At 41.1% G+C, this 24,824-nt stretch overlaps 1 protein-coding gene across 4 annotated transcripts in view; it reads left to right on the forward strand.

Moving 5' to 3' along the window:
- LOC117731405 (zeta-sarcoglycan) overlaps nucleotides 1-21,213 on the forward strand; it is a 283,875-nt gene extending 262,662 nt beyond the window's left edge. For all 4 annotated transcript variants that reach the window (XM_034533761.1, XM_034533778.1, XM_034533752.1 and 1 more), the window contains 2 exons: nucleotides 6,944-7,067; nucleotides 19,944-21,213. In XM_034533761.1, the coding sequence (XP_034389652.1) occupies nucleotides 6,944-7,067; nucleotides 19,944-20,150 (331 nt within the window). In that variant the 3' untranslated portion in view covers nucleotides 20,151-21,213. The remainder of the gene's footprint in view (nucleotides 1-6,943; nucleotides 7,068-19,943) is intronic.
- The last annotated feature ends 3,611 nt before the right edge of the window (nucleotides 21,214-24,824 follow it).

A 24,824-nucleotide genomic window follows, 5' to 3' on the forward strand; every position in this document is an offset into this window, starting at 1 on the left:
ACTTTTTAAAACTTTTTTTTTTAAAGAGTTTAAAGTGATCATTGATGGGGTTTGACGGTGGCTCCGCGGGCACTGAGGCAGGTGACGGAGCATTTAGCGTGAGAAGGTTAAAGGTTTGCGTCCCAAATGGCAAGGTGGCGATAAGGTGGTGTGGCTTTCAATGGTTCTGAAGAGGAAAAGGGCAGGATGAATGTCAGCCAAGTCTTCTGAGAAATATAAATCACAGTAAAAAGCCCAGATTCCACATTTCCAGGTAGCACTTTTGCACAACATCCCATATGCACCCACAACAGTTTGTGCAGGTTACCACATTGAATGACATGCTTCACATTAAGGTAATGACTCAATTACAACCGGAAAGTAAAGAATGAAGATACTTTTGAAATAAGGAGAGCTAAGAAAAATGTAAACTACATCAAATACCTCATCCACTTCTAAGACTTTGAAAACATAAGGAGCAAGCTGATGTTTTGAGCATTTGGTATTTATTTGAAATGTCACAAGCCCGTATTCTAAAAAGTATGCTTGGCCTTTGCAGCCAAAATGCCACATCGGGAGCTGGAAAAAAAATACATTGAATACAAAAGAACCTTAAAATGGTGTTTGCAAAATGTTCCTCCAAATTCTTGTAACAGAATTTGGGTTATGAGTGCCCAGGAAGCGATTCCAATAACTCAAAAGGATGCAGTAGGAAAAGCAAAAGTGTAAATAATGAAATGAATGATGGCTCAATTCCGTTTATCTGCTTCGCTTTCATGTTCATGGTATGTGCATGCTGTTCACTGTTACTGCTCTCAAAGCCATTGTTATTGCTATTACCTGTGCATTTCTTTTTATGACATACAATATGTCTGCTGGAAAAAGGCAGTGTAAGCAAAAGTAAATGGACTTTTTAGAAATACATTTTCTTTCCAGCAATCCTCAGATAAAATTCATATTCAACAGATATTGTTCATACTGAGGCAGGAATGACGAAGTTGAAATAGGTTTAGATGAGATTAGGTCCAACTTTATTTGAGCTCTACAAACTGACCCCAGAAGCCCTGTTCAGAGTCGCAAACCCTGTCATGCCTGGCAGGCAAGACACAAAGTAAGTATTTCAACATAATGGAAATTAGGAATGCATTCAGTGAATATACAGGAAGCATAAAATCACGCGATAAAAATGTAATTTCTGATTGTACTTATATTTCCAACAGATGCATATCTGAGGATTATGAGACAATATATATTTCAAATATGCAAATATGCTCTTTTCTGTCTTTCTGTTTTTCATTTTGAATATCTTAAGCCCTTCCCTTCTCTCTCTGTTTTTCCCTCGAAATGAATTGACATAAAAAAACATTTCATGTTGATGTGTTTCTGCCCTGCTTATCTTGTCAGGTTGGACAAATATGGCGTTGTATAAAATGGCCTTGTCGCAACTGAAGGTCAAAACAGATTTATGAGAGAGGGGAGGGGGTGCAGAGCGGAATAAGGTAAGAATTGGAAGTAGAGAGGGAGGGAAGACATTTTTCTCTAATAATAAGGAATTGCAAAGATAACAGCTCAGCTGCAGACTCCTGCTATCTGCACCATGAGAAACCACCAGAAAGTAGACTTAGCCATTATCCTTGTGTGTGTGTGTGTGTGTGTGTGTGTGTGTGTGTGTGTGTGTGTGTGTGTGTGTGTGTCTGTCTGTCTGTCTGTCTGTCTGTCTGTCTGTCTTTCTGTCTGTCTGTCTGTCTGTCTGTCTGTCTGTCTGTCTGTCTGTCTGTCTGTCTGTCTGTCTGTCTGTCTGTCTGTCTGTCTGTCTGTGTGTCTGTGTCTGTGTCTGTGTCTGTGTCTGTGTCTGTGTCTGTGTGTGTGTGTGCGTGTGAATATGTTGGTTTATGACTCTCACCGTGTTTCTAACGCATTTGTATCTGTAAAATTGGATTTTATGTGTTTTACTTTGACAATCACAAAATATTGTCCTGAGTCAGATCCTCAATTCACTGCCAAGAAAGAGGGAGATATGGCAATGTTATAATACTGATAATAAGCCATTTTTTTGTCACTTAGCGCTTAAAACAAAGTGGGAATACCATTTAGTTCAGTAAGTATTTGATCAGTCAAAGTATAGGACAAATTGAATTTTGAGCAGATGGTGACAGTCAATTTATAGTCGGGAGATCACCAAAGTCATTACAATTAATCATGAGGGGGACATGGATGTCTCTAACCAATTTCATGGCGAACCATTCAATAGTTGTCGAGACATTTCGCTTGAAACCCCAAATGTGGTGCACCAGGATTTGCCCTCTGAAGAACAAGAATGTTTCAAATGTAATGGCAATCCATCTAATAGTTGTTGAGATAATTATGTCTGGACCAAAGGGATGGACAGTCAGGCTGACCAGCATTGTCATATATGTATTATTACTTATTAGTATAAATACATATTATTAGAAGGAATTTATTTTTTAAAAATACACTTCAACCAGTGTTGAGAGCTAACGTAACTTGTGCTTGTACTAAATACAAGTACTAAAAAGAAAAGAGTCCACAGTCATACCAGCAGCTCTGTGAGGCAGACCATAAGGTGCTCTGAGCTTAGTGCTAATGTAAGCATGGCAACGTGTTCACAATAATAATGCTCACATACTGATATTTAGCAGGTAATGTTACATGAGCAACAGACACATTCATAAATTAAGAACATCATCATTCACAGAACAGTAATAAAGTACACAGCATTAACACTGGCCTCCAGACTATCATCTAACACATCAATTATCCAAAGTTAATCAAGTTGAAACCTCAAACCCAATTTTTCAGCTGTTAATCGATGTTCATGGCAATTTTATTATGAAACCTATTCATCCTGGTCATGCTCAATGCATCACACAGCAGCTTTTTTCTTGGGTTTTCTGTTGCCAACTATACTGACAGTGACAGAATTGATTTGTCCTTGTGGTTAGGAATTGAATACATTATCATACAAGTTACAGAATCTCCCACTCGGACCCTTACATTTCTCCTTGAGTGCACAGGCCCAATATAAGAACTCACTATGATGTCACCCATTGGTTTGTGGACTCGCATTTTCACCCTTTTTTGGCAAACAGAAGTGACCCGAGAGGGTGGAGCTAAGTACAACCAAACGTAAAGACAGTTTTAGGCAACCCAACTATTACAACTCACTTTCATGAACTGAGACCACTCTGTGTAAGTGTTAAATTTTAAGAGAAAAACACAGACAACTCCCATACCAGACAACTCTTAGGTAGCAACCTGTCAATCACAAAGTAGACCTGCCCTAAAGCGTTTCCTGCTTATGGTTGTAATGAAGAAAACTTGACACTAGCAACTGAGACCATAACCTAGTGTTTACAATGTTTGCTGAGGTAATAAATCAAGTGAGAAGTAGGGTCATTGACAAACAGAGGAGGAGACAGAGGAGTCACTCCCTCATGGCCATTAGAAGGAATGCACTTTTTAGAACCAGAGGTTGTCTCCTGTTGAGTGCCTCTTTAAGCCACATAAATAGAAATAGAAAAAGTGTGTCAAACCGTGTAACTGCATAGTTGACATGCTGTTGATATGAGTTTTCCACAAGACAAATGTGCAAATATGCTCTGCCAAATGATATTAAAAATGAGGGGAAATGTGGAGGACAGGTCAGTTTAAACAAAGGTGAAAGCAGACAGGGAGTATGATGTAGAGATGGAGAGAGAGGGACAACAGACAGTGATAGTCAGTGTGTGTGTGTGTGTGTGTGTGTGTGTGTGTGTGTGTGTGTGTGTGTGTCTTCCCATCAGTGCCGGTTTCAGCCTGCAGCAGCGTCAATGTAATTGCCTCAATTGTCAAACCAGCCGAAGATCCTCACATCACTGCTGATGACTAAGCCAGCAAGCTCTCTCTCTCTCTCTCTCTCTCTCTCTCTATCCTCTCTCTCTCACTCTCTCCTCTCTCTCTCTCTCTCTCTCTCTCTCTCTCTCTCTCTCTCTCTCTCCATTGTACATGCAAAGTAAATAATAGGACACGTTTTCTGTTTTTGTTCCCCTCAAACTCTGGCTTTGTTTCTCTTCTTCCTAACCTCTGACTGTTGCAGCAAACACACTGTTTTTACAGGCCCAATGGGAAGTGTTTGTTTCCAGCACTTGTTATATCACTTGGATGCTCAGCGCTGCTCAGCACCGAACCTTCCCCCACCTTTAATCCACCACATGACTCCTCTACCCCTCCAGTGGCTTCACCTTCAACCCCGAATGAATATCACAGTTAGCTCTGACAAACAGCAAACTCAGACATGCTGATTGAGAAAATGGTTTGATTTGTAAAGGTCTTTCCATTACACCATACAAAGTATACTGTACAGCGTAAGTCATTTAGTCTGATAGTGACTCATAAACTCTCATTTTAATTAAATAGGAGTAGCAAATTAGTTGGGTAAGATGACATTATTCTGATGCGAACCAGCTTCCAGCTGTTTTTTTTAAATCAAGTGGCATTATGTCATCACTGGTAATATGCTCTACTTCAGCTTATTGCAACTTAATGAAAGAAAAGTCTAAAATAAAATGAATCTGAATTTGGAATTAATGGGATTCACTTTTATTTTCTCTAAAAAGACTAATTTTAAAAACGCAACGCTCAATTAAATGGCTTCTCGGGGTGAATCGTTTTTCCAATAGCGTAAACACCCTGAAAAAAGAAAGCAGCAGAAAAGGAGCGATGTTGAGACAGACATATCTCTTAGTGCATGTTCATTACGACGGGGAAACAAAACACAGAAAACAACTTCCTGGGGAACTCATTTTCTGTCTGCTAATGTTTGGTTCTTCAGATCGAAACACTGGAATTAAGAAATTATTATTTACTAAGGGGCCTGCGAGGAGAATAGTGCTGCGTTAATGTCAAACCCAAAAGTAGAACTCACAAATAATGGGAACCACTTAGTGCAGTTTTATTTGGGGTGAGATGAGGTTTGGAGAGCTTAGCCAGAGTTTTACGGTTGAGCGGGGCAGGCAGAGTGCGATGGGCTGACTGGTGAGGTGATGGGCAGACAGAGACCACGGGAAGGTAATTGACTTTTAGGCACATAGACCGTTTTCCGGAAAAAACGGAGAAAATACTGAGCTTAAGCTTTGAGTTGTAGTACTCCATTAGCACCACGTTGGGTAACGTACTGATCAGGTGAAGGCGGGAGGAAAGAGTTGTGATAATTATACCGCAAGACCACGGATGAGAGGATGGCTCGGAGGTGCAGGACAGAGCTCCACGCTCAGGTGAACATACACAGACAGAGAAAGAGAGAACAAACAGGGAGCCAACAAGAAATTCAAGTAGAAACGCCAGTAATGAAGGAAAGTAACAGCCGGGACCATGAGGAGTACACATTTTCTCCATCATGGGGGATATTCTGTTAATCTACCCTTTTGGCTTGCATGCTTTGTCCCTTCAACCTTTCAGGAGGGAATGGGAAACCAACTTTCTGAAGTACCCATGAGCAAAACTTCTCTGGAAAAGTGACGTTACAGCAAAGCATTTTTTTCTTATTTGATCTTTGTTGTGAGCGTGCTGTTTAATTTGTTATACTTACACTTCATAAATTGTAATTCTGTCTGCTTTGCCGAAAGCGCTCTATTTAATTTAACTTGCCAACATGCCCTTGAGCGAAGCACTGTGCTTATCTAACACCACCAAGCTGTTTAATCATCTCGTATTGTTTTCAACTTTGAGTCCCCAGACTATTGACCCCTTACGCTCCAAGGGGAGTGACACCAACCATGGCCAGAGCGCTTTGGAGCAGTGCAGTAAAACAACTCTTCATTCTTAATATTCATTCTTGTAGGTTTTCTCAAAGGCAAAGTTAAGAGTTGCGACACAGTAAAACGATTAGAAATGAGACAAATAAAAGTCAAAAAGTGAGCATGTTCAGTTCACTCTAAACCAACCAGTATTTCAATCAGGAGAGAACAGTCAAATAAAGAAAGGATCATTGTTAACTGATTATTATTAACAGATGATACGTGATGATTAAGATGATTGGTGCTTGGACTCTACGGGAAGATTTTTGAGGGCCATCTGCCCCAATCAGCGACCTGGTGGTGCTGATGAGGCTGATAGAATGATGAGTTGATGAAGCTGGTGGATCTGCAAATACTGGGCGGAGATGGGGAGGTGGAGGGGTGCGTCACGAAAAATGACAGCAAGTGAATGATGAGTGAGCATGCATGAGAAGTGATTGGCAGATGTATGATAAATAAATGACAGGCTTGCAAGAGTATCTTCTGACTGAACTTACGCTATAACTTCATCTGGCTACACAGTGAACTGAAGGATCGTATGTGTTGGGCCGCGAACAATAGAGAGGTTCCAATGTGTCACTGAGCACCATCGTAGTCTGATCCTATGATGCAGTTATGGATAAGCCTATCAATAAGTTTAATTAAATGATCAAAAGATATTCAATTTGTTAAAAACATGAAAGTGATAATATCTTACTGGCTTTTTTTTAATCTAATATTTGAATCTGCACTAATTGTGATAGTCATTACTTTTCAAGGATCTTGAGTCATCCAAATCCAGCTGGATGGATGACGTTCAAAGAGGTAGAATGTAGCAAAACAGCACTTACTAATTTACTCTTCAGTTTCAAGTTGTGAATTCAAGAGCTCGTCGGTTAATGTTTCACCTCACGTAACTCAAGGGGATACAACTCTACGGCCTTTATTGCAGACTAAACATTGAAATAGTGATTCTTGATTTTTCCTCTGTTGTATATTAGCTTTAACAACACAACCACAGTCTTGTGCTGCTTCTGATTGAGCAGCTGGTAGATTGAGAACCGTGTTGGCCGTCAACACATTATTGATCTTATGGTAATACTCTCATGTTAGCAGAACAATCAGTTCATACTATATGTCTCTGCAGGTGGGTTTCCACAGCATGACTAACGTGTGTTTATGGCTCTCAGGCTGGAGTCGCCGACTCGGACCCTGACCCTTGAGGCCCCCAGAGGGGTGGAGATCAACGCTGGAGTGGGAGACTTTACGGCGTCCTGTAGGAAAGACCTCCTCTTGCAGTCCTCAGAAGGAGAGGTGAGTGTGTTTCTTTAGACTATGGCACTCTATAGTGTGGGGCCCGCTTCATTAAAGTACCTTATTAGGCTAATGAGCGTCATCAATCCAGGCGACCTTGTCCTCCTTCTCTGCCCTCCTCCTCCCTCCTTTCTTCCGCTCTTCTATTTGGGAGAAGTGACTTAATTAAAGCTGGTTTGATGAGGTTCCCTGTCAACTGCTGCTGTGTGTGTGTGTGTGTATGTATGTGTGTGTTTGTGTGTGTATGTGTGTGTGTGTATCATTGTTAGCCTGCTATCTCACTGTCAAGCTCTTTGCATAGCAGCCTGCCATATTGCGTGAGAAGTAGACTTTGCCATTATCCGTGTGTGTGTGTGTGTGTGTGTGTGTGTGTGTGTGTGTGTGTGTGTGTGTGTGTGTCTGCCATGTTGCATGTTCGCTGGAGCATAGTGTGTCATTAACTCAGTAATTAACAGAAGAATGCCCCCCTCACTATCACTGTCATTGTCATTCACAGGCACAAACACACTGTCACACATTCTCAGACATGTACACACATGGACACAGACACATACAAACACACACACACACACACTAATAACAGAAGTCTCTGAAAACAAGTCCTGCTTTTCTCTTCTTCTTCTTCTTCTTCTTCTTCTTCTTCTTCTTCTTCTTCTTCTTCTTCTTCTTCTTCTTCTTCTTCTCTCTCATTTCCTTATCTTATTTCCATCCCCTGGGTCTCACTTCATACACAACTTCATCCATATGACCAGACACCAGGATGTCTGAGTTAAATTAAGCACACAGAGGTCACCAAACTCTCGGGATGGCTCTGCCATCAGGTAACAAAACAATAATACAGAATGTCAGACTAGATATGGTCGATTTTTTCAAATATATAATTAATATGTGCAGCTAGGCAGAGTGGTGCGAATATGAGTACTCCACAACACCTAGGAGGAAAATATTGTACTTTTTACAACTTAATTTATAATACAATGTATAATGTATTATTATAGATAATATAACTACCCAGCATATACAGTAATTAAAATGAGATCCATCCTGAGCAGCTGCAACATTAAAGTATGTAAAGTATGTACAAAAATCTAATGCATACTATGGTCTGATTGACTGCAGTTTATCCATAAATCCCTGATAATGAACACCTACTGAGTAGGTTCGATAAAATTAAAACGTTGGCTACATTAAATAAAAAAATGTAATACAGTTGAAAAGCGTAGTTTAACTTAGCAAAGTGTAGACCGATGCCTCATCGTTTGAACACCACAGGGTGTAACACACAAGTGAGTTGCACCGCCCCTTTTCACTTACTGACACACACATTAAATATTGTCTCATGTCCCATTCGCTACTCGAAGCGCTTCAGGCTACTGTCGACAGAACACATCTCCTTTGTTCGAGAAAATATTGATATTGACTTTGGGTCAATGACATGGTTGGATAGCTAGCTAGTCTTTTTATCAATTATTATTTATAGCGTGTCAACCATACGCCATATTATTCACTTTGATTCTAGCATAACTTCCTGGTTCATAGCTGATCCATAGGATTCTATCCGATGAGCATACTAGAAATCTCACGTTTCCAAGTGTTATCTAAGATTTGTCCTGCCTGCTGGAGCAGTGAACAATGTTTACATTGCATATGAACCTCATGGGATGATAATGATTCTTCCAGTTATTAGTAAACCCTCAGTGTTTCCAGGGAAACAGAGTGAATGGTTTGTGAAAAAGATTTTGGTTGCAAAACGCATGAAAATGCCCTTTGAATGCCCTTTGTTCATTTTTCAGAAATAAATGACTTTGCAGAGGCTGCCCTGTCGTCCTGTAATTCCTGATAATAGACACCTCCTCAGCCATTATTATATATCACCCTGAAATGGGCAAATCTGCATAATAAATACTTTTTTTTGTACTTTGGGAGTATTTCAATAGTAATTTATATAAATAATTGCCTTGAAAGAGTACAAAAAAGCACTTCAGTGCATATTATTGAATACCCAATTAGCTCACCAATAATACTAATAGATTCATATAATTGTACCTAAATTACAATTGATCGGTCAAATGTGTATTCCTTATTCCCATGTGCTTGTTAATCTCTTTTACATATGTTATTTACTATTACCTTCATGTTAAACCTTCAGATTTGAGTAAACTTACAGCAAAACTATTTCTTATTCTCCAAAAAATAAGTTTGAAGGTGTCACAGACAGCATGGGTTAAAGGATGTCAGCATATATTAGTCCAACATCCAAATATAACTGCAGTCAAAGAAAAAGGGAATAATGAATTTGAGTGAGACATTGGGCAGGGGCAAATTACTAAAGAGTAATATAGTCATATTTGAGCGTACATAGTGATTTCAGAGAATTAATTGTTATTTTGGGTCTAACTGCTGGCCAGTTGGACCCTTTTTTTCTGGCATGGCTTTCCTGTAGGGGCCCATGCATGTGAAGGTGTGGATGTGTGTTGATCTATGTGTTAGCCTTGTGATACAGTAGATTGGGGACCTGCCTCTAGCCTAGTGCATGCTTGGATTCCTGCTGAACAAGATAAGCTGTCCATAAAACAAATAAGTTCATTAATTTATTATGTAATAGGGCAAATTACTATTGGTCAAGGTCGTTATCCCGTTCTTTTGGTCTAGGTGATGCACTTTGCTGATGGAGGGCGAACATGCAATCACCCGCTCAGCAGCGCACATGACGTGTTGAAGTGTGTCCTTGAGCCAAGCACGAGCGGAGCCATTTACAGAGAAAGACTGTTGTGATCATTTATGTTGTGTATCATACCCATCGTACCCTGTTTGCATTGCGGCATGTGTGTCTAACGTATTGCTGTATTTGAGTGTCAAGGCAAAAGATAATTTGAACAAGGCCCTTTGCCTCTTATTTGAACTTCCCCTCTACCGCTCGTCACTCCTTCTCTCGATTTACCTATCACCCCTCTTCTTGATATATCTCTATTTTCTACTTTCTTTCCACAACTCTCACCATCCTCCTTTCTATTCCTTTCTTTTGTTCTTTGACTTTTTTTGTTTGTACATTCTTCTTCTAATTCTTCTTCTCATTCCCTTCTTTCTTTCTCTTCTTCTCAGCCTCTCAGTCCTTCCTCTCTAAGTAACCCAGCCTATCTAATTAACTTTCCACTGCCAGGGTTATACATCACTGTGGCTGTCACTTCCTAGGAAAAAGGGAGGGCAGGGGAGATTATAATTTTTACCACTTTTCTGTCATGTCTTTCTTTCTCTCTCTGTTTCATGTGCTCTTTTGTCTCTTTCTGTTCTTTGTTCATCTATTCTCTCTCTCTCTCTCTGTGTGTGTGTCATCCCTGCATGAATAGATGTCTCCTTATTGTTGGTGAACAATAGCATGCACCGTGTAACAATGATTGTGTGGGACTTGTGCAAGGCTTGAGACAGTGAGCGACCAACCTTGTTTGCCAGATATGCAGAAAAAGGAATCCTCTGTTCGTTAAGGTACAACTTAATAAGTGCCACAAGATACATTATCAGCATCTGTAAATGTATTTGGCTGCAAATAATTACAATGCCCCATGGGAAATGTATGCGTGAGCTTCAGACTCCCATTGATGTGATTAACTACTACAATCAAACTGTCATATTCAATTAAGACTTGATGTGAATCTGTCTTTTAAACAGCAAAGAGTGGGAGCTCTGTCAAGCTGCACCAACCAATAAAAACAAACAAACACCAAATAAGAAGGCTACACTGACTTTGCTTGGCACCTCTCTAAATGAGTTTAAAGTTTACGAGTCATTGCCAGTTGGTTACCCCACATTTAAATGTTTAGCTGGGTGCTTTTAAAACATCTAATTCAACCAGAGCATCTTCTCTTACACTTTAGAGATCACATTGCTCAGTTTGCCCATATTTGATGTGATAATATTATATTTGCATTGCAAATTAATAGTCTCACCTTTACCATAACCATAACTGACCAAAGGAGGGCAACACACTCTTTAAAAACATATTCCTCCTTCACTTCTCCCGGCAAAAGCACATCCGCAAATACATGCTTTGTAATATGTTGTTACAGGTTTTATGAATTTTGTAAATTCAACCTGATTCTCTTGATTTCCCCGCTGAACCATTCTTATTCATATGATTATTCACATACCTGTAATTATATAATTATAATTCTTAAAAAACTAAATGTTGCTGTGACCACACAAAGAGCCGCTCCGGGTTACAGTTTTGTGCGTGATTGTGAACTTTGGCTGCAGATAAATATCCTAACAATGAGATACTGAGCAAACTGACATACATAAAAAATGAGAAAGTTGCATCGGCAGCAACACCACATCGTTGCATTCATGTGTCACCAAATAACGTCTTCACAAGTCACCTCTCTGTCTCCCAACCCAGCCTGTTTGTATTAAGTGGCTAAAATACCTACAAGCAGTACACCCCTAAAAAGAACCGCTTATCCAAATAGCGTTCCTTTATATGCATTCTCATATAAGCTTTCCCCTAACCGCTGACACCATCAAATAAATAGAGGAGAGCAGATGAAGGGAGGATAGAAGGAGGATCGGATGAGTAGGAGGTGGAGGAGGATGGCAGAAAATAGATGTTTCTGTCGATTTTGCAGGAGAAAATAAAGGCGTGCAGGACAGCAAGGCTTAAAGCCAAATCAATGTTGTCAGCAGCTGGCACTTAAGAAGGGGCCATTAAAGTTTAAAAAGTTTGGAAAGCAGCGCTGGAATTAGGGCCAAATGGGTTGGAGGTAGGAGAGCGCTGGCCTCCATTAAAATCAAAGCCAACGAGAGCTGACAGATCCTCTCCTTCTAGCATTTTTTTTTATCAACTCCCTTCTTCTCTTTCTCTCCCCATCTCTCTATCCTACATTAATTCACTGTCTTTCTTTCTTGTCCATCCATTTTCCTTTCCCTTCAAGTTCGTTCCCCCTCTTACTGCCTCTCTCTACTCATCTCTTTGTTGATTATATCTACATTAACTTTCCATCAATATATCCTTTCTTCTACTCGTCTCATGATATGCTCTTTATACACCCACAGCTCTTGTCAACAACGTTTGTGCATCACTCATTTTCCTTCCGTCTTTTTACTGGAGAAGTGGTTTCGTCTCACTCGCCATTCATTTTAACGGACAACTCCTGAGAGAATAGATGCCCTCGCAAACTGAAACATGGAACCTACATTTGCTGAAAATTAGTCAGGTTTCCAGCCATAGAAGGCCAGACAATTGGTCTTAAAGACTGTAAGTTGTCTGACTAAAGTCACTAGTTTGCTTTTATTTCCACTGACGGCTCAGAGTATCAGTTAGGTTACAGCCTTATTATAAAACAGGATCCTTGGCATGGGGTTAGAGATCTAACAGTCTCCTCCTTAATACACTTATAGTGTCAGAAAGGCTACATACGTATGCAGCCAAGCAGAAATGTCCGTTGCAGTGGGATGAACTAGAGAACCAATTAGTCTGCCAAATGATTACATTTTTATGTTTGTTTGCCGTTTGTTGAGAAGCAGACAGCCCAGAAATGCTCTCCAGGGAGTGAAACTATGACACACTCAGCACATGCTGTCTAAATGCCCTCCAGTAGGGCACATTGGTTTGTGGTTTCACTGGGAACCTGGGAAGAGTATTTATGCAGGCCGGACATGATTTTGTCACGTTCTGATGACAGTACATGCCGGAAGACTACTAAAAAAAAAAGAAGTCAAAATCCACTGCTGGCAAAACCATAACCAATCAAAAAACATGTAAATGTGGGTGCTGAGAGTTAGTTCACAAGGGTTCACAATACGTGCAGACGCTCACGCATGGCTTGTAAAAGGGAGTTTGTACCCTCTAAACTTGAAATTAGCATCCTTTAAACCCTGTGATGTATAGAAAAAGAATATGAGATTGTTGCTGTGGCCTCACTGGAGTTTTTGAGTACGCAGTTGAGGAGCCAGCCCCTCCAGCTATGGTTCATCAGCCAAATGCCTCTGTTAATAATAGCATTTGTTGTTAAAGTGCGGGTTGTAGAGGTGCAGATATTTTCTCACCTCAGAAAGAAAGGAGAAGAGTGGATGGTATGGTGGTCGGGATGTGCCGATCAAAGCAGTGAGTCTAAATATGAGGCAGCGTTTGTGAGACGTTTATGTTGGAATACAGGACAGCAGCGTATCACTCATGGGGTCGGAAGCTAATATGTAGAGTCAGTCCGAAGTCAGCCTCATTCTGGAGTAAACAATAGTAAATAAATGGCTCTAACATACACTAGTACACCATAAGAAAAGGAGCAATGTGTGTTACCAATAGCTTGTTTGGAAAAAGTGGCACTTCAGACATATAAAGAAGCATTGAATGACCTGGATTCATGGCTGCATCTTTGTGTTCATGATACTCTGCTGCTGACTGCAGCGAGGTGAAATCGGGATAACTATGGAAACTTTTAACAGAGTTAGGTTGCCATGGAGTTTTATTGTTTGTTGCCACAATCATGGGGTTTATTAAGATGCTGTAGCCTGGAGGTGTTATTGGGCTGGTATGCTGGGACTTGCTTTTTTTTTGTTTTTCCTCTCTCTCTGCTTGTTGTTTTACCTGCGGGGTAAGGCAGAATGGTGAGTGAATTAAAATGCTGGCAGGGGGTAACTCCCTATCGTACAGTACACACTGATGCCAGGGAAGCCTCGCAAATGAGTAAACACACATATATGCAAAATGAGCACTAAAACAAATGGATGCATAACACTGGCTGTATTCACACCTATACATAGCATGAACTACACTTACACACACACCAACTCAAACACCTGAAAAATGTACCGACCGCCGAAAATACACGTATGCATGAGTACGCACAGATAAACACACACACACACACACACACACACACACACACACACACACACACAGAGGGCACTCGCAGCACACCAGCACAGCTGTCCCCTCCTCTCAGTCTCGAGAGCCTCTCTATTTATCATCCAACTCCATTCTCTGAGAGTCTGTGTGTGTGTGTGTGTGTGTGTGTGTGTGTGTGTGTGTGCGTGTGTGCGCATGTGTGTGTGTGTGTCTGTGTCTGTGTGTGTGTTTAAAAGAGATAGATAGAAGATTAACAGATACCTGCCAATAGCTGGGAGAAGTGGATGTTTTTCAAAAGGTGTGATTAACGTTGGAAAATTAATTAGCCTATACTTCACAGGGCCCGAGGCGATCTTCATAGATGTGTTTATGCGTGTGTGTGTGTGTGTGTGTGTGTGTGTGTCTGTCTGATGTAACTCCGCCTTGGTCTTTCTTTGTGTGTGGGAGTTTTATCTGTTTTTCCCTTTTTTTAGTTACCCTCTATCACAGCCTTTGTGTGTGTGTGTGTGTGTGTGTGTGTGTGTGTGTGTGTGGTTGCGTGTGTTTGCATGTGTTTGTGTGCGTTTGTGTGCGTTTGCGTGTGTTTGTGTGCGTTTGCGTGTGTTTGCGTGTGTGCATTTGTGTGGGTCTGCAGTAGTGTGTATGTTTGTGTGAGTGTGTGTGGTACAGCAGAGCTGACTGACAGCACGTTATGTCCCCACTCCATCTGGGTCACTACACTCTCAGTCTCTATCCAGCCTCTGTCTTTTAGTCCATTGTCAGCTCCCATTCCTACAGCTGTCCATTCCACAGGCCTAATGGTCTGTGTAATACACTCAGATAGCTTCACAACCTCCCACCTATTTGTGTTGTTGGAGCGTGTGTGTGTTCCATGTGTGAGTGCATGGGGAGCAAGAGAGACAAAGAAGAGGGGAATGGGAGGCAAGGTGAGCTGATGCTAGGCGAACTCGTATGTGCAGAATTATGTGCGTTATCGAGTGTGTTTGCGCTGGTGAAATTGTACTGTTAGTGTCCTTTAAATGTCTGTCACACCTCTCTCACTCCACTCCTCCACCAACTCATTCAAAGACTTTCAAGTTGAAACGTTCCCGTCCACTTTGGTTCCAGGTCAGTAAAAGTGAAACTGCTGCAAGCCTGGAGTCTGCAACGTGTCGATCGAAGGAGTCTGACAACAGGAGCGGCACAGTTGCATTCTGTGTTCGGGAATCACATTTAAGACTGTGGCTGTCCTTTAAGAGCATTGTATTTGAGTTTATTTAGATGAGTTCATACATATTGTCATTATACTACTACTTCCTCCCAACAAACTCTTCCACGAGGAATGTTACTTTGGGGAGATCTGTACAGTGGACATGTTCAACATATACTTATAATATATACAAATAAGATTGATAAGGTAACACAGGTTGTTACTAATGAAACATGACAAAAATGTCTGAACCCCCTTTACCCTTTACTCACCTTCCTTCCTCTCACCCGAACGAGACTTCCTACTGCGTCTCCTCCTGAACACATTCATTCTCTTTTCTCCACCTAAACCGCTCCTCAACACACAGCCAGCCCGTTCTCCTCCTGCTGGCCCCCCACCCCAAAGACACTTTAACCCTCGTGTCTCCTCCGCCGCCTTCCCCTCATCTCTCGCTGCACATTTGCCTCCGACCCTCTTTGTTCCTCGGCTGTGCGAGGGGAAATCATCCATGAAAAATGTTTTGACCCTCCATAATTGTTGTTTCCGGATGATTCCCATCTCCTTGATGCCAGAGCTGTGTGCTTGCTAAACCGATGTCGGAGAGAGATGAGCTCTGACACACATACTCTCAGGGTGCATTCACGCACTCAGACATATACATTTATCCAAATGTATAAGGGACACACATAGAAACAGACATATCCTCAAAGACCGACACACACAATTCCTCTATATATGTAAGCAAGAGTGGACAAGATAATATGAGCACCTCCAAGTGTCTTGGCACTGTGAGGTTTAGCTTAAACTCTATGATCATTTGTGGGGCCAGAGTTTGTAGTGTTTTTATATGGTAAGGCGTTATTATTCTGAACACTGCCTGTATCATTGTAAGTGTGAATGGATGCATTGCTACATACTGAGTATGCTCATGTACATGAACAGATAGATCTAAATTGAGCAGTGGCATACATATGCCAGTGAAAAGAAAATTGTTAACAGAAAACAGGGAAACATTTTTTATTTCTCTCTTTGACTAAATATTTAGCTGTTATGGCTAAATATAACGATATATAAGGCATGTAGTCAAGGCCAATAGACACCTGGTTAACACGCTACAGATCCATCTGTGTTGTAGACTGCCGCTAGTTATTTAATAAAAAGAAAAGTATGTGTTTTGCTCCTGGCTGGTAGCACCATAAAGGATTTCAAAAGACAAAACATAAAAATGTCAATGAAGCCGGCACCTTCCTTTGATTTGCTCCTTCACTGGAGGGATATAGGAGCACATACGTAGGTTTATCACTGTAATCCTTCAGACACAAGCAGATCAAATGCAGGCATGTCACTGAATATGTGTCAAACAATGCACTCAACAACAAGCACTCCATCATACCTACTAACAAACACTATTACATTGACACAGACACATGTCCTTACCAGAGGCTCACTCTCCGCACACATTCACATGAACATACTCCTGCATGCTGCTAACAACACGGCGACCTCATACTTACTGACACTTTCATTTGGGATAAATGTCAGCGCTAATCCGACCTTAAGCCACAACAAATGACTTCCACCTCCTCTACTTTCCTTCCCTCTTTCCATCTGTCGGCCATCCACCACCTCTCCTTTACTGCCCTTATTGCCGAGCCTCCATCCATCCATCTCTCTCTCTCTCTCTCTCTCAGCTCCTTCCTATCTCGGTTTTCCTCACTCCATCCCACCTTGTAAAAGTTGTTCATCTCTACCTGCTAATTGACTCTTTTAAAGCTCATAAAAAGCATTGTCTCCCTCCCTCATTGTTTGTCTCTCCATCAATCCCACATTATATCTCCTCTTCCACCACCTTTACTCTCTTCCCTCCCTCTCTCATTTTTTCCTTCCCCTCAATTTGTTTTCGCAATGTTTCCAATGTTACAGAATCAGTCATTTCCTGTCCATTTCTGTCCATTTCCTCACATACACATGCACCTATCTGTCTTCATTCTCCTATCCTGGTGGCCATGCCTAAGTTCATTTTCGGTTGTCATTGCGATGGCAAGTAGGCTGTTAGAATGAGATTTGAGTTATGTTGCCAACAGTGACTGAGTCCTTTCCCCTGTAAGGCTGTGAACCCTGGCAGCTTTTACTGGGGAGCAAAAGGGAAGATGACAGGTGTGCACCAGGGACCTGTTAAAGGCAAACCTTGACATTTAGACATGTGGTGTCGTATTTTCCTTTGGCCAGCACATGGGGAGATAAGTGCACATTTTCGTTTTTCACCGGCTTTTAAAGAGTCTTGTTGTCATTGTTGTTATATCTTATTAAAACCAATGCGCATGGCGGGATAATGAGATAGCTGCACACTGTAGATTTAAAGAGGCTCCACTTTTTGAATAACCGAAAAAACTGAAACAAAAAAATCCCCAAATTCCCAAAAGCACCTAAGCAGGACTGTTATAATATAATGCACAAGTAAGCAGCTTCTTTAATATCTAGATTACCATGAGCTTTCTGGCATTTTCAGTTGTTAATGGACATCTCCAGAATCATGTTAATATATCGTATAGGACTAAAGGATTATCTTTACATCTTGTTTTTTGTTTTTTGTCAGTTATACCATATATTACAAATATAAGGACAATTCCAATATTTGACAACCCTTGGTCTGATACTGATGGTTATTTGTACCACTAGGGCTGTTGTGCTTACAATCAAATGAAGTGATGTTCCTTTAAGACAAAGGATGCACTGAAGACCCTTAATGAATGAGAATGTTTTAATATCTCACCATGTGAACGACTCTGGGCTAATAGCTAGAGTCCTAGAAACCTCTGTTTCTAGGTTAATGGCTAATAGATGTACTGTGTGTGTGTGTGTGTGCGTGTGTGTGTGTGCGTGCGTGTGCGTGTGTGTGTGTGTACTGTATATGTGGATGTTGTTTACACAGATCGAGATGTGCCCCTTCAGCCAATGTGAAATCATTAGTTATACTAATTGGTTCCTAGCTGTTGGGGTATCTGACTCCTTCATTGCTCTCCTCTCCTTTTTCATCTTATCTCACTCTCTCTTTCTCTCCCCCTTCTTCTTCCAAGCACTTCTGATGCGACATTTTCTCTCCGTCATCCTTTCATCTTACTCCCTCTCATTCCCCTCTTCTCCTCTTTTCCTTCTGTCTTTTTGCACTCATAGCTATTTTTCCACACACTTTTTCACTTCCTCTCTCATTTCTGAAATGAAGAACATAAATAAAGGGGATACAGATGTCTGCTGAGATTATCGCCCGGCCATTGGTTTGTGTGTGTGTGTGTGTGTGTGTGTGTGTGTGTGTGTGTGTGTGTGTGTGTGTGTGTGTGTGAGAGAGAGAGAGGAGAGAGAGATGGGAAGCAAGAGAGCAGTGCTTCCTTGGACGTTGTAGATTGCAGAGTAAATAAATAAGCAGGCATAGCAGTCGATAGAAAGCAAGATTGTGTAATGATTCTCATCTGAGAGGAGTGGCCTGCAGGGAGGAGTAAGGTCAGGAGGGATGGAAGCAGTTAGACATCAACCAGTGACACTGGAATAATACTAACCCCAGGTTTGCGATTTGTCAAATTAATTTGTGGTAATGTGATTCAACACAAATTTATTTAGGAACGTGTACCATCTAAAAATAATATAATTCTTTTTGATAAGGCTTAAAATCCATTCAAATCACCACATTATTGCCCTTCAGACAAAAGTGTGGTTTAATGGCACCTATTCACAAACTAATTTGCATTTAGTCAGATCATAACAGACCTTCTGACACACAGTAAACCAGTAATCCAGATCTGGGACCACAGTACAGTTTCCTTCATTTCCCACCTACCCTTGCATCCTCCATCCTTTTATACACAGTTAGGGTGAGTGGAGCTTTGTCATTGTTTGTTTGTGCATTGCAGGTGTTTTTCATGCAATAATGTAAGATAGACTTGACTGGGCACATATTCTGTTAAATCTATTGGCCTCCATCAATAAAACCCCTTGACCCGTCCTTCAGCCCAAACTGATTGAAACTCATCCAAGTGAAGGTCTAGTTGCATTGGAAATCATTTAAGAAAATCCGTTTGCAATTTGTTGTTTTTTCCAAAGGCTGTGTGATAACATTACTTGTCCATGCAGATAAACCAAACGTGTCTTGTATTGAGAGTTTTTCACTTGTTACTTGTTTTATCTTGATACCAATAATCTTAATGATTGTATCTTGAAGATGGCGTCTTTTTCTTGCCTGTTTTTAAATATAGCCACGTTTTTTTGGAAACGGCTTTTTCCAAATGTGTTGAGTGATCTCATCTGCTTGAAGGTTGAAAACATAACAATAGATGTGATATTGCAGAATGTTAGCTGGTGTAAAAGATGTCTTTCTTTGCAGTATGCATGTATTCCTACTGCATGCTTTGCCTGGTGTCTGTCTTTCTCCATCTCTTTGGCTTCCCCTCACTCCTCTCCCACTGATTTCCTTGTTTTTTTCCTCACCTTGCCCTCTGCCTTGATCACTCCAACTCTGCCTCTCCATCAAAAGAGACCCGTAGATCTTTCTTGATGAAAACCCCAGTCGGCCACAGACAGTATCCTACGGCAATGTGCTCTCTCTTCTTCTGTATCCACAACCCCAGTTTCTTTGCATTTTTTCTGAAAACATAACTTTTTCCCTTTTTTCTGCGAGTTATTTTAGGCACCAAGACAATTCATGTGAAGTCCGTCCTACAGCAGTAACATCAACCTCTGTGTGTCATTTTCATGTATTTCTTTCCTTTCATTGTGTTTGTCCTTTCTTGTCTTCTCCAGCCATTGTTCTGAAATCAAAGTGTAAAAATTCTAAATAATTTTTCTTTTATGTCCACAGATCTTTCTAGACGCCAACACCATCAGGCTGGGCCGCATTCCCTTTGGCAGTGCTGTGGACCCCCTGGAGGGGGCGCCAGCAGGTACCACCTACACCAAACAGACTGTGTACGAGCTTTGTGCCTGCGCTAACGGCAAACTCTACCTGTCCCCGGCCGAGAAAGGCTCTACCTGCCAAACCACCAGTAACTTTTGTCTCTGGAGCTGAAAGTGGGATGTCAACAGACACTCGGGACATATGGACTATTAGAGTTTGAAGCTAATGCTAGCCAACTGACTGAATCAATGTGGATCAGGGCTTGGTGGGAACCTAATGCCAGCTAACAAACCGAATTAACATGGATTGTAGCATGGCGATAAGTTCATGTCTGTTAACCAATTGAATTATATGGATTATAGCTCGGCAGGAAGCTAATGCTTGCTAAGAGACCAAAGTAACATGGACTGTGGCTTGGAGTGAAGCTAACAGTTAAAGGACTGAATCAACAAGGACTAGAGCTGGATGAGAAGCTTTTTCCCGCTCACTGTCCAAATGAATATGGATTGCTCATGTTGTCAATGCCAGTCCGGAGGAAGAATGACTTGCTGGGAAGCAAAAGCCAAGGTTAGCCGGTGGATATGATGCCATGATGCTAAGCATGGACATGGGTGGACAGTCTCACTTTGGGGCTCTCGTTGGATGTCTTTGCCATTGTTGAAATGCTGCCATGATGGTTTCTGAAAGTCACAAGGATTACATGCGGGGGTTTCCTGAGAACAGCAAACTCTCTTACAATAAAAGTGAGTTGTGTGTTGATAGTATGACCAAAACGTCCTGGAAAACATGCTCCAGCTTTTGTTAGGATCAACCGATATGGTGATGGACTGCAAACGCCCCAGCAGGGACATGGAAAAGGACTCAGTTAGCAAACAGACACCAGTGTGGACTTTGGTTTAGCCCTGCGGGTGACTAACAAATAAATCAGACAATGGTTTAGTCTAGTGGGATGCTAAGGCTAGCTAACGGACCAATCTATACCAGAAAGGCCTTCCCCCTCCTCCCCCTATAGTCGTTCAACCCAAAAGTGTGACAATTCTGCATTAATCTGCGCCTGATAATGAATATGCTCTCTGACACCACTTTTCATAGGATAACTAATGCAAATAATTGTGCTTCAACCTTGCATTTACCAGTGTTTCCCCCACATGTTTTATATTTATTCACATCTACTTTTATTTTCTTCTAGTTCTCTTTTTTTCATATAAAATATTTTGCTTTGTATCTCTTTGAATTCTGTTGTTTTCCCTTCAACATCCTCATAATCGTTTTTCCTTCCATATTTTGCTGTGGCTCTCCTTTATCCCTCGTCTGTGCTCAAGTCATTTGTTTCTGTCTATGCACCTACATGCCGTGGACTGGTAACAAAAACATAATTCTGCCTATCCACTCTCTCCACTGGTCTGGTTAAAAATAACTGAAAACATTGTTTTATCTGCTTCTTCCACTGGACCGGTTAAGACACATGTTGAGTAACCATCAGTACCAGATGCAGGGTTTCTCCCCCTCACAGTCTGTTCCCACAGAGTCTGGAGTCCTTCTACATGGACATACGATGCTTTCTCATCAGAGACATAAAGTAAATGGTATAAGAAGAGGAAAGTGAGTTAAATATTACGTTTCATTGAGGTAGGTGCTATAGCAGGCCAACTATTGTATGGCACAAACCTGTCCGGCAGAGGCAGCAGTCAGGCGACAGCCAGACCAATTTTGGTCTTGTTATGGAGCATGATACATCTTCATCCTGTGTTCCTTGACTGTCAGACCTTTCTCACTCTTTTTGCATGACCTTCCTGCTCTTCTTGTCAAGCCCGCTTCCTTTTCAGTCATGTCAGTTTTCTGTGTCATTGAGAAATGTTTCTGCTCTTTGCTCTCTTTTTGTTCCTTCTTCAGCTGCAGTAGTTTTCCCTCTCGATACTCCTTGGTTTTTCCTCTCAATTTTCATTCCAGCAGTTACATTTCTGAATGTAATCTTTTCTTTGTATCTTGTCTTTTGTCTCTTACTCATCACTCACCAAATGACATGGCTAATTGTTGTCTTCACTCCTTATTTGCTATTTCTTTACTCGTTAAAAGGGCAATGTGTAAGATAAAGTCAGAATGTGTGTTTGAAACATTTAAAACTAACATCAACAGAATGTGAAGAGGTTACATTGATGACATTATGTCAAAGACGTCTAATTATTCATTTAAGATATATCTACTGAAATGAGCCTTTCCCAGACCATACTTCCTTGTAATACCACTTGTTCCTTGAGAGGCGATAGTGAGTCACTGTAGCTCCCGTCTGTCCTCAGTACAGAGAATGAAGAAGTAGATCTCCCACGAGGCTTGTCAATAACAGATCCATGGCCACTGGGCATTTTATAGTTTGTTCTTTGGATTAAATTCAAAGCGGCAGAAATAAGAAAATGACTCGCACCCTCTCCCTGTCCTCACAGCCGCCGGTAGTCTACTTCACAGTGCGCTGCGACTCCAATACACCCTGACAGCGACCCGCTCCCTCTCCTGGCGGTGGGTGTTTTAGCCGCCACAGCAGTTAACTAAGGCTTGTTCCCCCTGAGCCACTGTACACTCCTCTCCCTGCGAAGCAGTCTCAAGTCTGCGTGGAGGACACAAACCTAAGTTGTTCCCTTGTTTCCTCCCCCCTGGACCCAAGCCAATAAACAAACTATGTTAACGCAATGTTACAAGGACCAACCGGGCCCCGTCTAGTGGCACAGTAAATACACAGATGGCTCACGTAAACTATAGGCCGCCGCCACATGTGACGATTATAAGAGTATACAAGTTTTAGCAGTTTGATTGAATTCCATGTATTCTTGCCCCACTGTTAGTGAGTACTTGCCTTTTTAAATACAACTTCTGACTGTAAATTTAGATTGTAATGACCCAGTAGTAGAGATGTAATGCTAGCCCCTATTATTTTGGAGCAGGTGGCTTGGTATTACATGTTGCAACTTTAATGTCCTTTTTCCATTTCAACTCAAATATCAGGATAAGTGTCCCTTCACTCTCACACTATGCCCCATTTCAAGCAGGAAAAGTCAAGAAGGTCCAAAATATTATTTTGGGGGTTATTTTTGATATATTCAATCAGTCTCAGATGGAGGGGAGCAAAGTGAATGGCCTCGAGCTGGCTAACCTAGCACCCAACCTTTGCGATGGCTGGAAATCAACAAATTTGTGTGGCAGAAATCCCCCTGGAAGAAATTCTGGATGGAGTTATGTGTGTGGACTCGACTGGATTATGGCCCTGAGGCGTACTTTCTTTTTTTTAAACAAAGTGATACACAGGTGCCTTTGCTGCTGTTGGTAAAAGCACATCACAGTCTGAAAGTTCACACTACCCTCAGTGGAACATCTGCAAGTGACTCTGGAAAAACTATATATTTATCAATCTACCTATCTATCTATTTAGTTTTCAGTCTTTTTCCTCCTCTTCTCTCCTGGTTTTGTAGAACTCTCAGTGTATTCAGCTGAAAAAAGAACAACTCAACCCTGGTTTAAAGTTTGATTTTCTGATGTGTTCCCCTATGGTTTTATTCTTGATAATAAAAAAAGCACAAATTATGCCATGTATATAACAATACCAATAAAATAAAATAATATTGTTTTTAAAGAGAATCTCTGGAGTCTTCAATGTTGTGAAATGTGCAATTATCGCTTTTATGTTTCAGTTTTTCCCTGACGATTACACCCTAAATATTTGTGTATGTTACCAACAACTCTACATTATTTCATCTGTAATAGTTTATTGGCTCTAGAGGTGTCCTAACACAATTACATTCAGACAAAACATTCTAAATATCCAATTGATTTAGCTTTTACTATAACAAATATTGTATTTACAAATCTGCATACCAATCTAACCTCTGTGAACCTTTGTGCTGCTACTGACTCAGTACAGTTTCCAGGTGTCTACTGTGTCTCTCCTGTGACTGTCTCTCTGTCTGTCTGAGTGTGTGGGCGTGGCTCCCTTCCTGGCACTCTCCCAGCTCCAGTTATTTGATTGGACGCTGCAGCTGATCAGACTGATCGCTGGAGTTTCCTACCAGAGTTCAAAATTCACAGATTAATTTATATTTGATTTGTTTTCTGATTCACCATCTGGTTAAAATATATGTTCATTGAAGGTCTGAACAACAACAAGACCACAAACAACTGTCTTCATTTATTTGAAAGAATTGTTTTTTTCTAATCTGTTATTTCCCTCAATAACCTTTATTATGGATATAATTTAAATCAGAAAGAGATGGAGAGAGGAAATACTTTTTACATCATGTATTGTCATTTCCAGTTTGTCAAGTGAGGCTGATCATTCCTAAGCGTTGGGTTTGATGAGTTATGTCATTTCAATTTCCCCCGAAACATTGAGCCTAATAAATCTAGTCCAGTGTTCAAGAGAAACCTAAAGGAAAAGATGCACGTGAAGGAAGTGGGGATGCATTTAGGAGACTTGGGATGTACCCTATATCTACTCCGTCACATCATGCACCCCCATCCAGCCTGGTCTGCACTCTGGGTCCTTGAATTCCTTTTCAGGGTCTTGCATTCGGATCCACTTGTATCACACCACAACAGACCCAAATGGAGAGAGACGGGTAGGGGGGGGCACACAAGAGACACAGGGAAACAAGCTGGGAACATCTGAGACACAATCAAATATGTTCTTTGGATAATTGTATATGCACCATTATCCCAGTTTCTACCAAATCGGTCTCCTAGAAATTAAATGTATATCTGGCTTGTATATTTGACCAAAAACATGTTAAAGGGACATGTAATTGCTGGATTATGTTCAGTGGCAACCTTTTTTTGCATCAAAAGAAGACATTCCAGAAG

The sequence above is a fragment of the Cyclopterus lumpus genome, chromosome 1, assembly GCF_009769545.1.
Source record: "Cyclopterus lumpus isolate fCycLum1 chromosome 1, fCycLum1.pri, whole genome shotgun sequence".
NCBI lineage: Eukaryota > Metazoa > Chordata > Actinopteri > Perciformes > Cyclopteridae > Cyclopterus > Cyclopterus lumpus.